The sequence below is a fragment of the Lipomyces tetrasporus genome, assembly GCF_029532465.1.
Source record: "Lipomyces tetrasporus strain NRRL Y-64009 chromosome Unknown POJ06scaffold_3, whole genome shotgun sequence".
Taxonomy (NCBI): domain Eukaryota; kingdom Fungi; phylum Ascomycota; class Lipomycetes; order Lipomycetales; family Lipomycetaceae; genus Lipomyces; species Lipomyces tetrasporus.
Genome location: NW_026611598.1, coordinates 1,592,370 through 1,607,788, shown reverse-complemented (window position 1 = coordinate 1,607,788; position 15,419 = coordinate 1,592,370). Strand labels below are relative to the sequence as shown.

General features: G+C 46.2%; 6 protein-coding genes across 6 annotated transcripts; 2 read left to right on the top strand and 4 right to left on the bottom strand.

Annotated features, from left to right (window-relative positions):
* Positions 1–4: 4 nt before the first annotated feature.
* On the top strand, positions 5–2,912 carry POJ06DRAFT_249165 (uncharacterized protein). The gene is made up of 7 exons (XM_056187125.1): positions 5–1,117; positions 1,170–1,486; positions 1,547–1,619; positions 1,673–1,906; positions 1,971–2,535; positions 2,596–2,710; positions 2,777–2,912. The coding sequence occupies exons 1-7, from the start codon at positions 83–85 to the stop codon at positions 2,886–2,888; spliced, it is 2,451 nt and encodes an 816-aa protein (XP_056045689.1). The 5' UTR covers positions 5–82; the 3' UTR covers positions 2,889–2,912.
* Positions 2,913–4,324: 1,412 nt separating this feature from the next.
* On the bottom strand, positions 4,325–5,934 carry POJ06DRAFT_79993 (uncharacterized protein). The gene is made up of 2 exons (XM_056191579.1): positions 5,616–5,934; positions 4,325–5,556 (listed from the first exon to the last, which is right to left on the bottom strand). The coding sequence occupies exons 1-2, from the start codon at positions 5,709–5,711 to the stop codon at positions 4,405–4,407; spliced, it is 1,248 nt and encodes a 415-aa protein (XP_056045688.1). The 5' UTR covers positions 5,712–5,934; the 3' UTR covers positions 4,325–4,404.
* A 1,301-nt stretch (positions 5,935–7,235) lies between these two features.
* POJ06DRAFT_249159 (Thiolase, N-terminal domain-containing protein) lies at positions 7,236–8,975 on the bottom strand. The gene is made up of 2 exons (XM_056187124.1): positions 8,619–8,975; positions 7,236–8,566 (listed from the first exon to the last, which is right to left on the bottom strand). Exons 1-2 carry the CDS (start codon positions 8,725–8,727, stop codon positions 7,482–7,484), a joined length of 1,194 nt encoding a protein of 397 aa, XP_056045687.1. The 5' UTR covers positions 8,728–8,975; the 3' UTR covers positions 7,236–7,481.
* A 418-nt stretch (positions 8,976–9,393) lies between these two features.
* On the bottom strand, positions 9,394–13,425 carry POJ06DRAFT_274478 (GNAT acetyltransferase 2-domain-containing protein). Its single transcript, XM_056189618.1, has 3 exons — positions 13,242–13,425; positions 13,027–13,172; positions 9,394–12,974 (listed from the first exon to the last, which is right to left on the bottom strand). Exons 1-3 carry the CDS (start codon positions 13,296–13,298, stop codon positions 9,863–9,865), a joined length of 3,315 nt encoding a protein of 1,104 aa, XP_056045686.1. The 5' UTR covers positions 13,299–13,425; the 3' UTR covers positions 9,394–9,862.
* A 114-nt stretch (positions 13,426–13,539) lies between these two features.
* Positions 13,540–14,366, top strand: POJ06DRAFT_274477 (uncharacterized protein; the record flags this gene model as incomplete). Its single annotated transcript, XM_056189617.1, has 2 exons — positions 13,540–13,749; positions 13,806–14,366. Exons 1-2 carry the CDS (start codon positions 13,660–13,662, stop codon positions 14,364–14,366), a joined length of 651 nt encoding a protein of 216 aa, XP_056045685.1. The 5' UTR covers positions 13,540–13,659.
* POJ06DRAFT_207860 (ribonuclease H-like domain-containing protein) lies at positions 14,365–15,410 on the bottom strand. Its single transcript, XM_056185397.1, has 2 exons — positions 15,183–15,410; positions 14,365–15,126 (listed from the first exon to the last, which is right to left on the bottom strand). Exons 1-2 carry the CDS (start codon positions 15,365–15,367, stop codon positions 14,436–14,438), a joined length of 876 nt encoding a protein of 291 aa, XP_056045684.1. The 5' UTR covers positions 15,368–15,410; the 3' UTR covers positions 14,365–14,435.
* Positions 15,411–15,419: the final 9 nt, after the last annotated feature.

Genomic DNA, 15,419 nt, shown 5'->3' with positions numbered 1-15,419 from the left:
TTGCCGTCAGACCGAAATGTCAGGCAGCGATACGCAATATAGCGTTTAAACGGCATCTCAAGCAAATAAATGACATTGAATTATGCCCAAACGGACATCAGATGGCGGTAGTGGGACTCCAAAACGCAAGAGAACATCAACAATTGCGACGTCCCCATCATCACCTAGCTCAAAGAGAACGTTAGACTTCTTCTTCGCGAATAAGTCTTCGAAAATTTCACCGGTAGATCATACAAGTGCATTACCGGGATCCTCCCACTCAGAAGCTGAGAATGTGAATGGAAACGCTGACGAAGTATTCGCAAGGAAGTTGCAGGCTCAGTTCGACGCTGAATACCAAGAGCTCAATGTCGCTATAGATAATACCGGCAGGGACGTCGTACAGGATCCTGGAGATTTAACTATACGCGATAAGACTGAATTGCCTGATATCGAGACTGATGCGCTGAAGGTATCTGAGAACAATATCGCCCTTGCCGACCCTAGAGACTATGGAATCCTACCAGCATCACCAGCCAAAGAGATTACGGCCGCAACATATGACTCGATCACTACTGTTGACTTCACAGTGGGCTCTCCAGAGTTTGATCCCTTTGAGAATTTGTCTGCTTTGAAAAGTTTGGCCCCAGCCCCATACGCCCTCCTTACTCATCTTTTCACCCAAGTGGATGCCACTCGGTCACGAATTAAGATCATTAATGGCCTCACCAACTTCATACGTCTACTCATACTACTGGACAAGTCGGCTCTCATAGCTGCTGTATGGCTTTCTACTAATGCCATTGGCCCACCTTACACAGACTTGGAACTGGGCATCGGGGGATCCATATTATCCAAAGCACTAAAAACTGTCTCGGGAATATCAGGGCCAGCACTAAAGACGTTGTACGACAAATACGGGGACATTGGCGATGTTGCATTTGAGGCAAAGGTGTCTGTCCGTACCCTTGTTGATCCGCCTCGATTGAGCATCAAAGGTGTATACGACACCTTAGTGCAGATAGCAGTTGCAAAAGGGAACAAGAGCCAGGATCTGAAACAGAAGCTGGTGGAAAAACTTCTTATTAGAGGGAGAGGCGAAGAAGTCAGGTACCTCACGAGAACATTTGTGCAACACGTATGTACATATCTCTATAAATTGTCAACTTGTACTAACTGTGGACTCGTAGCTAAGAATAGGCGCCGTTCGGACAACCATGTTGACAGCTTTAGCTCGAGCTTTCACATTTGCAGAATATGGCCCGGGATGTGCTCAAGATAAGCTCCAAAAAGCAGAAGAGGTGGTGCGTCAGTGCTACGCACGACATCCTAATTATAACGATATAGTAGCTGCTTTGCTGGAGTCTGGCGTCGAAAAATTGGTAGAAACATGTCCTATGACACTGCATATACCAATTCTACCGATGCTTGGAAGTATTACGAAGGACATGTCTGAAATGTTGTTAAAGGTTGGTAATGAGAACACGGAATTTGCCTGCGAATTCAAGTATGTAACGTCCGTGGTGCTCTACGATGGAAATTTGGAAAGCTAACACTAATGATTCAGATACGACGGCCAGCGAGCACAGATTCACTATGATGAGAGTGGGAAGTTGTCAATTTTTAGTCGGCATCTCGAAGTATGATTCCACTATCGTCTCACGTGGGTGACTGATTTACTAAGCTATAGCAGCTCATGACAGACAAGTATCCTGATCTTGTTGATGTGTTGCGATCGCACAGGGTTATTTTGGACAGCACCAGATCTTTCATCCTGGAGGGCGAAATTGTCGCGGTCGACCAATCCACGGGTGCATTGCGTTCCTTCCAAAGTTTGTCAAACCGTGGTCGAAAGGACGTCCAGATAGCCAGTATATCTGTGACGGTCTGTTTATTCGTTTTCGACCTGATGTATCTGAATGGCGAAGTATGTATAAACATTAATAGATGGATAAGTTTAGGTGGAGTGTAAGTTCTGACTGATATTGTAGTCTTTGTTGAACCGTCCGTTTCGAACCCGACGTGAACTTCTGCGTGGTTCGTTTACTCCCACTCCCCATAAGTTCGCATACGCAGAAAGTATCGACGCTACCCCTCTTGACCAAGATGCGATATCTACGTTTTTCCATTCGTCAATCCAATCAAAATGTGAAGGAATAATGGTGAAATTGCTCGACTCCATTACGCCAACGACGACCGCCACAAATAAGCGGACAAAACCACTTTTGTCTACATATACTCCCGATCTTCGCCATGAGTCGTGGCTGAAAGTGAAGAAAGATTACGATTCTGCCGCAGACTCGCTAGATTTGGTTCCAATAGGCGGATGGCATGGGAACGGACGAAAATCGAATTTCTGGTCGCCAGTGTTGCTGGCTGTCCGCGATCCCGATACAGGCATCTTTCAGGCAGTGTGTAAATGCATGACAGGATTTACAGATGCGATGTACAAAGAGGTTAGGGCGAAGTATGACGAGGATAGTATTAATGTAATGCGTGTAAAACCGGGTGATTTTGAAACACCACTCATACCGGAGTATTTTTGGGTGCCACAAGGTTATTTGTCTTTGTCGTGGACTCTAGATGCATTAGGCTAACATACAGCTTGAATTTTAGAAGTTTGGGAGATTAGATTTGCGGACGTTACGTTAAGTCCTCTCTACTCTGCTGCACAGGGAATCGTATCAGACCGCGGATTGAGTATTAGATTTCCCAGATTTATTCGGAAGAGGTAAGCGTCGTGGGTACTAGGGGACTGATTTTTGTTTGTACTTAGGCTAATGTACAACATACACAGGGATGATAAAGGTATTGAAGAAGCAAGTAGTCCGGCTTTTCTTGCTGAGCTCTACAAACGGCAGCAATCGAGGGGACCTGAGCCCCAGGCACAGGAGCAAGCTGCGGACTAATTGTACGAGAAGTTTTATTAGATAATAATATATATAGTTATGTAATGCTTGGCTTGATATCAACACCACGGAGCTTGTTTCAATCCATAGAGCTTCTGTGCAACTCACAACAAACGCTCCTTCTGATAATCCCGGTGGCCGATTCATATAAATCTCCTCATCAAGCTTTCTATTCAAAAATGCCGTCTGTACATCCATTTGATGTAGATGCTTTTTGCGTTGCCGCTATTGCCACTATTGTTCTGATAGATTCTGCACGCGCTACTGGTGAAGAAGTTTCGTCATAATAAATTCAGGACGGTGTGTGAAACCGAGAGAAGGTACCCTTGAGATACTTAATGATTTGCTTAACTGCTTCGAAATATGTTGAATCAGGACTTTCTGTCAAAGCTAGCCAACTTAGCAAGACTTGGTCCCGCGTAAAGAAGTTTCAACTTGCTCATATATTTGCTGACATCTCCAGCAGCGATGCATATGTCCGGTCACGCAGTCACTCATATATCAATCTAGCCAGTACCGACGACGTAGTGTTGCAAGACCTTAGTGATGCGAACTGGCTGGGTCGGTGCTGTATCTACCAGAGGCATGCGTTTAGGGGATCGTGTGAGATATACAGGGACCACTATAATCATATGCTAACCTGAGCCGCGTGTTCTGCGGCCTGTAGGTCGCCTACGCCTAAATGCAGGCCTGTTATACGAATAGAGCACTGTAATCAGAGGACGTTAATTAACTATCTAATTGTGAAGGATATGGTCATTCACTGTCATTGTTCCAACATGAAGACCACGATTGATTAAAATTGAAGATCAATTTAGTCACTCATTGACCCCGTTATCACAGCAAATATAAGACGCAACATATAGCCAAGGTTATGGCTCACACTTCATTATACCCGCCTCCCTTTCAGCTGCTTTCTAGCCTTGCAAGAGGAGGCACATAAACGCTACGACGAGGAAAGGTCTATTGCCACGAAATCTAACTGCTGACGGCAGGACTGATTCTACTAGCAGTTATCCCCGTGTCGAATACTCTTCCAAAGACTCAACGGTGACAGTAATTACTTGTCAGTCATCGTTGCTGCGAAAGCAGCACAATTTCTACAGGAGTGGATTTTAAACGGGGCACGCAGAGAACTCACTAATGGATCATCACACGAAATAAAATTATTACATTGCAGGACAGGAGACAATAAATCTGTGGTCTATGACAAGAAAACGGAGAAACCCATAGGAAGCAATACAAAACACATGGCCAGGCCATGCCAATGAAACCTGTATTATATGCGACGTAGATGAGAAAAGTCAGACAATAGACCCAATTCGCAACAAAATGACGACAGAAACACAAAAACATGCATGATAAGACAACAAGACCCTAAATTAAAGCTCTATAGAAAAAATATAAAATGGAATTCCCAAAAAGCAACTTTAAGTGTTAACAATAGATACACGCGTCATGGCTATAGATATTGCCGACGACGAACCTAGAACTTTTTCCTTCCAACCACTCATCGTTAATTTTCTGGCTTCCACGGTGGCGGGTTATGAACGTCCTGAGTGCCGCAGAGATCATACCAAGACAAGAACTCGCCGTTAATAGTATAGGCACCGCCAGACTGATACACCTTTCGACTCTTCTCGAGGACTTCTGGGTTTTCACGCTCGCGCGACCACCACATCTGCGGCCACCAAGCATCCATGGCCTTCTTTGGACCATTGAAGTGCAATACGGGTGGAAGTGCCCCCGAGACCTTGTTGAAAGCAAGCATGCGACGCTGTGATGGTGGTTTCCGGGGATACGTGAGAAGATCATCTTCAACAAACATGACGTCGGCATGAGAGAAAGTCATTGTCTGGAACAGGTCGGACTTGTAGTCCACCGTCATATTGAGATTTTGCTGGCCATATACCTCAGCGATATACATCTGGTCAGAGTATACCTCCTCTGGAGGAGCATGAGAGATAGAGTAGTTTGCACGGTCGTAGATTTCACGGAGAATAGATACCGGACCAATCATGTTGCCAGAGTTTAGCCAACGGGGGCGATTGTAGTTGAATCTCTCCCTCGGGTTCGCGACAGGCTTGCGGCCGTCAGTCCAAGGCCCATATGCGTCAGTCGGAAGTGTAGATTCAGGGATGTTGATACAAGCTGGAGAGTTTATCTCGTTCGGCCAGCATTTCTTGTCTGCACCGAAGACAGCAACATCGTAATTGTTCGACTCGGATAACTCGAGGAAGTGCGAAATCAAGTCGTGATACGAAAGCTGATACCAGACATCGAAGCCATCCATAATCAGGGCATATTGGTTGGGTCGCATTCGATGTAAATATTCATCGATACCATTGATCTTTCTGACACGCGCCTGAGGAGCATCGGCATAAACTTTGCCCCAGTTGATAAGTGTGGGCTTTGGATAGTCATTTATCAAAGCAGTGTACAAAGATCGGCAGAAGTTGAAATGGCTGGAAGTCAACGGAATAAGAAACTCAAGCTCCAGTGGCTTTCCGTTCACCGTCGGCTTCTCGTCAGTGATAATCGATTCCCCTGCAGGAGCTGGAGTTTTGCTAGCATTCGCGTCTGCTACAGTGGCTACAGTAGCAGTACTAGAGAGCTTCTCTCGCGCAGAAGCGGCTATAACCGTTGCAGATTGTCTTAAAGAATTGTCCTGTAGCGGCGGTCAGTATTGTCACTGGCTTGCGGTCGCCTAACTTCGCTGACCCGTACCTTGCCTGCCGACAGAAGTAGTATCAGAAATGCAGCCACTGCTGTGCACACGACTACCTTCTTCATAGTATTCGACTTCCTAGCGATGCCGGACATGTTTGGCTGCAACTGGCTGACCTGATCCAACCCGTAACTTTGCTTCTCGAACCGAGGGAGGGATAAGTCCTTTCACGTATAGCCAAGGCAATGGCAGGACGAGGTCGGCTACGGACAAGTACTAGGAGGCTCGGAATAACGACTAGAAGGTGGACGTGTCAAATACAGAGAAGAGGACGAGAGTAGACGACGTGCGGGTTGCAGAGTGAGCGTAGCAGTGCAGTGCAGGGAGGAGAGCCGCGAAGCAGCACGCGGGTCCAAGGCGACCATGCCCGCCTGAGTTTGTCTTTTGCTGCACACTTACTATTCCGGGGTTGTTCGTACGTTGCCCTGTGTCAGTGAAAGCCAAAGGTCCTGTCAGTGATGTGGCATTGCGAGCCGCACCGCCGCACCCTGCGAACCAAAATAGCAATTGTGCAGCACTGTTTGCATCGGCCAAGCCAAGGAAGTAATGTCACCAGCAGTGAGCCGATCTCATGCTCATGGCCACATGCTCATGGCCGATCTATGAAGCAGTGAGGTCCAATTTTTGACAATAATAATGTGTGACATGGCCACTGAAATTTTCGTGCTGCCTTTCAGATGGACGACGCTCACGCTTCCGAAGTAAAATGCCTTTTTCCTTCGCGCTTCCCATCTTTTATGCCCTGCCAACGCTGCGACTGGTCATTCGCGGAACATTGTGAAGTAGAACCACCCACACATTTAAATCAACATTCAACAGCACAACCAACAGTTCAGAGGGGTGTCAAATGTGACACATTCAGCCAGTCCGTACTATATCTCAGTCATGCACGTGCCTACAGTCCAATAACCGAACCGCATACATCCGCGCGCTGGAAGTACACTGCCCCTAAGATAATGACTCTCAAAAGTCTGCCTTCGATGCTATCTGTAGGTTTGTTGATACCTTTCCTGTTGGCTCTCTCCCGCTGATGGACATTGAAAAGAGCATTTGTTGAAATTCTTTTTGCTCTAAGGTGACTATCAACTGTCTTGACGACACAAATCACCTCACGGGACAACTTGCAGCCACGCGGCCCACGCCAGAACGAGAATCTCGATAAATGTAGACATAGGCTGCCCTCATCTGACAAATGAATCAATCACATTTACTGAGTTGACTTCGTTGATTCATGACAACTGTGCAGCAGAGCGGGGCGGGTTACTGATGAACACCACATATCAGAGTGCCAGTGATTGCACACTGCATACGAGTGGTACTGCTCTACGCAGCTGCCATTTGCCGTAGTGTATACTAAGTCTATTGTTTATATGGCAATTTAACTTAATCTAATCTAGATTTGCATCGAAGATCAAATTGATTGACGTTGGTTTAGGGGGCAGTCGTCCTTCCCAAGAAGCCGCCGGCCGTGCGGCATCTTGAGCACTTACACCTTGGATTGCGGAAAAGGTTTGTGCCATAGAAGGATACTATTCTCTATGGAATCGTTCAAAACACCTGCTCTAGTCGCAAAAACTTGAATAGTTGTGGCGACGACATGAAGTTCATCGTGATTCATACTTGCCGATTATTTAATTTTGCTCAAGATAGTTAACTATCTCCCTAAAATCTATTGTGACAATTGTATACTAGCCTAGCAATACAAGACAGAATAAAATGAATAATAGCATTCCAGCATCATGCAATTAAGCCATATCCCACAATACAGTAGTTTTCCGATCTCAACAATCGCGCTTATTTACTCCATTAACGAAAATGTACATCAATGCTATTTACTTCTTTCACCACGCCAGTGTGCCAATCTCCTACATGACCTCGATAGCAACAGCGCTAGCACCACCACCACCATTGCAAATTGCAGCAACACCTATTTTACCGCCCTCCTGTCTCAAAACTGACGTAAGCGTGATAAGAACACGAGCGCCAGAGCAGCCGAGCGGGTGGCCGAGAGCGACAGCTCCACCGTAGACATTGACCTTGTCAGCGGAAAGACCGAGGATTTTTGTGTTGGCGCAGCCAACAACAGAGAATGCTTCGTTAAATTCAAAAAAGTCGACGTCTGAGAGCTCAAGGCCGGCATGTTTGAGAGCCTTGGGGACAGCCAGAGCGGGCGAAGTAGTGAACTTGACAGGAGCCTGAGCGGCTTCACCCCATCCTCGGAGTTTAGCGATCGGCGTCAATCCGAGCTCTGCAACTTTCCTAGCAGAAACGAGTAAAATGGCAGCAGCACCGTCATTGAGTGGTGAGGCGTTCGGTGCGGTAACGGTGCCGTCTTTCTTGAACACAGTCCGTGCAGCCTTCAACTTCTCGACATTCAAGTTGTTAGCCTCTTCATCGACGCTAATGGTCTTGCCAGGTTTTCCACGGAAACCAGGGATCTCAACCGGGGCAATCTCAGCAGCGAACTTGCCGTCTGCGTGCGCCTTCTGTGCTCGGGTGTAACTCTCAATGGCAAAGTTATCCTGGTCTTCGCGAGTAATACTGTGAGTCTCAGCACAAACCTCAGCAGCGTCGCCCATAAATGTGTTGTCGTATGCGTCCTGCAGACCATCCCGCTGGAGACCGTCAATGAGCTGACCACCGCCATATTTGATACCATTGCGGACAGAAACGTAGTGAGGAACGTTGCTCATGGATTCGGTACCACCAACGACAACGATATCAGCATTTCCGGTCATAATAGTCTGAGCGCCAAAGATGAAAGCCTTCATGCCGGAGGCGCAGACCTTGTTAATCGTAGCAGCGACGACGTGCTCACCAAGGCCCGACTTCAGAGCGACCTGTCGAGCGGGCGCCTGTCCCAGGTTTGCGCTCATGACGTTACCAAAGTAGAGCTCTTCAACTGCAGAAGGATCCAAACTGGGGACCTTCGCAAGAGCAGCTTGGCCATGTTAGATTAAAGCCCGAGAGTACGCAATAGCAAGGTCACCTACCTTTAACAGCATGCGCACCGAGATCAGTGGCTGACAGCGAAGACAAGCTGCCTAGCAAGCTACCTATTGGAGAACGGGCAACGGAAACAATATAGACGTCGTTCGGGTTGGTAACCATTGTGAATGTTGTGACGTGGAATGAGATATATAGACTATACCTCGAGACTCCAACCTAAACGTAGAAGTACAAAATAAGGAGATCTCGTTGACGCAGAAAGAATTCGAGACCGACGATATTTTATAACCAAAGTACTGTACAAGCTAGCCAGCTGTGCCTGCGAACTGCAAGTGGCCTTGCGTGGTAAAATGATTTATCTGCTCGTGCGGCGCGTCTTAATATGACTCGGGTCCTGTAAAATTCTGTGATGAGATACTCGCGGGTAATTACTGGCGCGCGCCGTTTTCAGCACAGATGGCGTCGGTAGCAGCCAGCACGATGCCTAGCTGAACTGGATCATTATGCGTATATCTCAGCTCGCACTCCCCAACATGGCTAACACCTAAGTTTGCATCGCAATGCCGGGTCAGCGTATGAATGCATGACTGCATCGGGCATAACATTTTTTTTGCCGCCAGTAAAGCAGCTTTGATTCCCGATAGTTGATTAGTAGTGATTAATATTCTCGGCGATTTCCAGCTAGTGTCTGTTCTTGTGTAAATACTAGCTGGGGTGGACCCGAATACGAACAGTTGGCGACTTCTTGCTTACTATTGCGAATCCGAATACGAAAACAACTCGTTATATTTGTAACTTAAACATTTGTACATTCAAAAATTTTAAAGCCCTTAGGCATGCTCGTTGTTATATAAGCTTTCATCAGAATCCTGCTCGTAGGCGCTAGTAATTCTGTCAGATTCCTAAGGACATTTGAATAAACCAACGAACAAGCACAATCACTATCAGATATATTGATATTGAGGCAATGTCAAGTCCCTCAAACAGGTCATACTATAGTCTATATGTCAGAACGCGATATGATGGACCGAATTAACGTTTAACCACCATAGCGTCTTGGCAAAACTTCGATATTCGTACCGTGACGAATTAGTCGAAATCCTGGAATAACTTGAAGGAAATTTTAAATTTTACTCGTGTGCATCTTAGTAAATAGATATCTGACGGGCATATGAAGCGAATTTGGTCATTTGTACTATTGCCAATTAGAGAGAGGCCCATTAACTCTTATTAACTAATATAAAATAGCCAACCTACATGAAGCGTTTTAAACATGCCAGTCCTCTTTTCACAATATCTAATGCTTCCTGCTCTTCTTACCCTTCTTACCGCTCTTCTCTAACTTCCTCATTTCCTGTTCGTAAACCTCCGTAGCGGTAGAATCGCCTCCCTTTCGCTTCTTGTCCTTTATGCTCTTTACGCTGACCACGCCTTTACCCTCACTCTCAATCCTGCCCTTCAATCTATTCGACAATTCCCATTCCGCAGGATCGGTATCGATAGCATATTGCGACAAGTCCAGAGAATTGATAAGCTCTCTCTGCTTCTCCTTCAACGCGTCCAATACTTCCGCACCAGCATCTGCCAAGTCGTCGGCTAGTCGCTGCGTCAGAGGTGTGAATCCGGAGACCAATTCGCCATTAATAATCTCTTCATCCTCCTCCGCAGGAGCAACGACATCATCCACTTCCCTATTCTCAACAACCCGCTTGCCGCCATCGAACAAGGTAGCTTCTACTTCCCTTTCTAAGATACTTCGGACGAACGACGAGATCTTCCGCACACTCTTAGCAAACATAGCAAGAACCTGGTTACTAGGTAGATTAAGCTCCTTCTCTAATGCAGTGACATCCTTCTTCTGCAAGCCTATGCCCAGCAGAATAGTGCTTTGAATAGCTGACAGCTTCACCTCCTCTTCCTCCTGGTCTTGTAACTCGGTGCCTTCGGATATAATTGCGCGGAACTTGTTTTGGAAATAAAGCTGCGCGATAGGAGGAAGTAAATCGACAATGACGTGATAATCAAGTAGGTTGTTGGCGTAGGATTCCAACCGTTTCAAGTCGTACGGGGAAAACAATGCGTCAAGATCGTTTTTACTGATATATGAATTCTCCTTGACTCCAGTCGATTCTAACACAGACAATCCTGTCACGGCTGAAAAATCTCTAAACTCATAAGCTAACAGCTGAATAAAACGTTTTCTGAAGTCCGATGTGAAATCATCTAACCACTCGACCTCGCTTTCTGCACCACCTGACGGCAAAACCTTGATCATAACGCTGGTATGCTCGCCTGTCAACTCATTCGCGGTCTGGCGAAGGTACACGGGTCTGAATCCTGCCTTCTTCCAAAACTTCAACAACTGCGAGGTTAAGCCATACGAGACACCCATGTAATCCAGTCGCGTCGGTCGCTTCTCGCTTAGTTTCAGTAACAACGGAGGCATGGTCTTTGAATCTCGAATTTTGATTTGTTCAGTCTGTAGGGAGGAAGTAGCTTCCAACTGCTCGTCGGTAATTCTCTGCAACGTTGATTCCCCGTCGCTATCTCGTGTATCTGCCAATGGCGCAAATTTACCCTCGTAGTACTCCGTCAGAAGCTCAAGTGCGCGAGATCCGTATCCCATTTTCGTGTACTCAGGATGCGTGGCAATTCGGACAACTCGAGCACCTGATAGAGTACCGAATTCAGAGTCCTGGAACTGCTGTGACACAATCCATGGGATCAAATCACCGCCTGCTCGCTGTCCGCGGTTAAGGTTGTTCATGATACTCTGCTTCGAGATTTCACCTTCAAGTGCGAGTTGGACGACGCAAAGCGGTTCCGGCAATCGATTATCATTCTCTTCTGTCGGCGGTAGCAGTACAAAGAGCTGATGCGCAGGAGCGTCACTGAGAAGCTGTAGATCATTTGGCGTGTTCTTGTAATGGCTTGCGACGTAGAGGGCCATCATGCGGTGCAAAAACGCCTCAGAAACCGGGTGATACGAAAACAGAGTGTCTCTGTTAACGTAGTAAAGCTGGCATTCTCTGGGATGGGGGAATCTCTTCTTACCACCGGCGGATGAGATACTGTGAGGGATAGTCGCATCAAGGCACAACAACTTGTTCAACCATTTCTCAACAGGATCTCCCGGGGCGTAGCGTATGGGCTCGTTCAGCTCGATTTCACGGAGAGTGCGACTGCCAATACCAGATGCATTGTCCTTGAAACGTGTAGACTCTTTTCCTGAGCGGTCGACGATTGCAGGTCCGTTGGCAGAGGAAATTTCTTTCTTAACTGAAACAGTTCGTGACTGTTCACGGAGCTGACGAATCAGCTTGAGAGAAAGCGATCGTCCCGTGCCTTCGTAGCCATTAATAGTAGATGCCATGAATACCAGATAGGGACCAATAAGCTTTCGAACTAGAGGCAGAGGAATAGCCGCTGCCTCATCAATGACGACAAGTTCGGCCTGACCAAGAACTTGGGCATCAGAAGGGCCAATGTACTGGATAGTCTGCCGGTGTGACCTAAAGACGTTGACACGGACAATTGCCTTATTGAACTCTGGATCTGTAGACTGAAGAATATCATAATCCAAATGCTCGTCGTATCCAAGAGCATCAAATCCTTTAAAAATAAACTCGAATAGTGTCTTCAAGTTCTCTGGACTGGGTGATGTTATGAAAATATTGGAATAACCGTGAGAAACGGCAGCCGCGACAGCTAGTCCCATAGCAGCTGACTTTCCTCGACCTCTACCAGCCGTGAGTGTCACGGTACTTCTGAGCGTCTTCTCTGCTATGGCATCGATGAACGTGGTCACCGCCTTGGCCTGATCAACGGTTCGCGTGACAGAGACTAGCGCTCCGGTTGGCTGAACGTCCTCCAAACTAGCCTTGATTTCTTTCAGCTCGCGAGCCTCTTTCGAGAGATTTTTATCACTATCTTCATCATCCTCGTACACAGGCGGCAATGGTTTAACATTCTTTGCTCCCGAAATTGGTAGTACGTTCAATTCGTCGTCGACTACGAGACAAGTCTCGCATGAACCAAGCGACAATATAAACCTCTCATTAAATCGAGCGACAACGTCATCGTGAGCCTCTGTCCGATATCGTGAGTGAATATCCATAGTCATAGTATACAGTTGCTTCAAGCTAGTCATAGTTTTAAGCAAAATGACGACCATGCCTCCACCTTCAACTGTTTCAATCGTTCGGGCGAGCAGGTTTGGCGTTAACGCTTCAAAATCTTGAAGAATACACATTCCGAAAGTGTTACCGAGGATCTTTTCCGTCTCTTTATAATACACGTATCTGATGTTCTGGAGACTCACAAAAAGCTCAAATGGATCTTCCGAGTTAGCTTCGCGGACTCCCCTCTTTATCTCCTTCTTGAGCTTATTCTCGCGTTTCTTTCGATGACTATCATAATAATTCATTAGAGAGTCCTAAACCAAAAATAATATTGAAGCACCTTGTAAATCCGAGTAGCTTGTTCTTGTACGCCCAGAGCACGGACTTATTCATCTTGATATCAACCGAACTTATGAGGTAATGCAAATTCGGTAACTGGTCACGCGCATGATCTCCAATAATGACGAAGAAACTTCTTTTCCGCTCCTACATTTAAGTAGTCAATTGTTACCAACCGGCCAGACCAAAGAGTCCTAATGCACACTTGGGACTCACTTGAACGCCATTTCTGATCAGTGCGGGAATCCGCGCGTCGATTGCTTTCTTGACCATTTTCGGAACGCGCAGATAATATGACTGTCTGATAAAGTAAATGCAGCAATAATATGCCTAGCAATGATTAGCAAGCTGGTATGGACCCGCTAAGGTATATGCAGGACGGCCTTTTTTTTTAATGACAATTCAAATATAAAGCTTCTCAGAAAATTTATCACGCCTTTTCCCGTTGGGAGGAATAAATTTAAAGTTTGAGTTCACAAAGCCCAAGGTTCTGGAAATCTCACGACGAATAACAAAAGATCCAAAATCAACTTCCACGAGACTTTTTTTTTATGGATAATTTATCGAAATTGAGAATCAACGGGCGCCGAATTGTATATCTCTATTTATCATATACTAATCTCTTATATACGTGATGTCAGGCCGACCACCAACAGAAGCTGAACGAAATCAGGAGGCGACAGTATATATCGGCAACATTGACGACCAAGTGGGAGACTCTTTAGTAAGTTGAACTAGATTCCTGGTACTTATGGATATGGGCTAACGGGTATGAATTAGATATGGGAGCTTATGTTGCAGGCTGGTCCGGTTATCAATGTTTATCTTCCCAAAGATCGTATAACGCAGCAGCACCAAGGCTTCGGATTTTGCGAGTTTCAGAGCGAGCAAGACGCAGATTATGCTTCGAAAATTATGAATCAGATACGCCTCTTTGGCAAGCCGATACGAGTAAACAAGGCAAGCGCGAATAAGCAACGGTCACTGGATGTTGGTGCGGAAATCTTCGTCGGTAATCTGGATCCGTTAGTTGACGAGAGAATGCTGTATGAAACCTTCTCTAGATTTGGTCCATTGATCTCCCAACCAAAGATCGCGAGGGATGACCAATTTCAGTCTAAGGGATATGGTTTCGTATCATTTGACTCCTTTGAGGCATCAGATGCTGCTGTCGAAGGGATGAACGGACAGTTTCTGATGACGAAGCCTTGTACGGTCACATACGCGTTCAAGAAGGATGGCAAAGGAGAACGACATGGCGATGCCGCAGAAAGATTACTGGCCTCTCAGGCGAAGAAAAATAACTACTCGTTGCAAGTCGCGATGGCAAATGGATTTTAGTTTACATTTGTAGTATATACAGTTCGTTGTACAAAAGTCAAATTCGATCTGAATCAATTTGCAAGTTTGCTATAGTCGCCGCGCCGTAAACGACAAATTCTGGCCCATCACAATCGACCTGTTACAATTCAACTCCACCCCTTCATTTTGGACCATTAAGAGCATAATCCTCGCAACTTGTCTGGCGTCTTGTAAACCAGAATGCTCTCTGCCCTCGAACTTTAGACCCCACTTTGCGAGCATTTCTGGTATCCTTCTGAAGGATCTTTCCCTAAAATGAGTCTTGAATAATAGTTTCATATCAATGTACTGTCCGGCCATGTATGCTGGCAGTCGAACTCTGTTGATGCGGCACGACCTTAAGCATAAGAATCTCTCAATATCTGCATGGCCGTCCGTGACCCAGGCGTAATTGCGAGGTCCCAAACGTGACCAGCCATTTGGTGGTGGAGTTCCAACTTGTGGCGGAGGATGGAGCTTATCGGAATGCTTCTTCATAAAGCCATCCAGCAGATGAATCGCTTCTGCGAACGTAGGTGCATGATCAACATCTTCCTGATGGATCCCGGTTAGAGCAACGCATTTTTCCGTCAGCTGGGACTCAAGTGTCGGCTTCACAAATGTGTGGAACTCGTCAATGATTGCTCGTTCCTTTATATCTATTAATATGCACGGCAACTCTATGACTTCATGGGTTTCTTGGCTGAAACTTTTGTCGCCATCGAACGTTGCCTCAATATCCAAACACAGTATGTACCGTCTAAGACCGTTAAGATTAACAATCACTTCATAACACAACGTAGAGCAGACACGTACATCCTAGTGTTCAGATCACTGACAGTCAAATTCGCGATGTTTTGCACCAGCTCATCTGCGTTAGGATCCACTTCTAGAGGAGATAATTCGCTATTACTGGCGCCGTCATCATTGCCGATTGACGAGGATAAGTCGTCCTTTTTGTCGGTATTTATCTTCCGGTGAATTCTCTTTTTCTTTGGCATATCATAACGGTCTAACTCTCTTTCATGACCGTGTCATGAGATCCGCATTGTT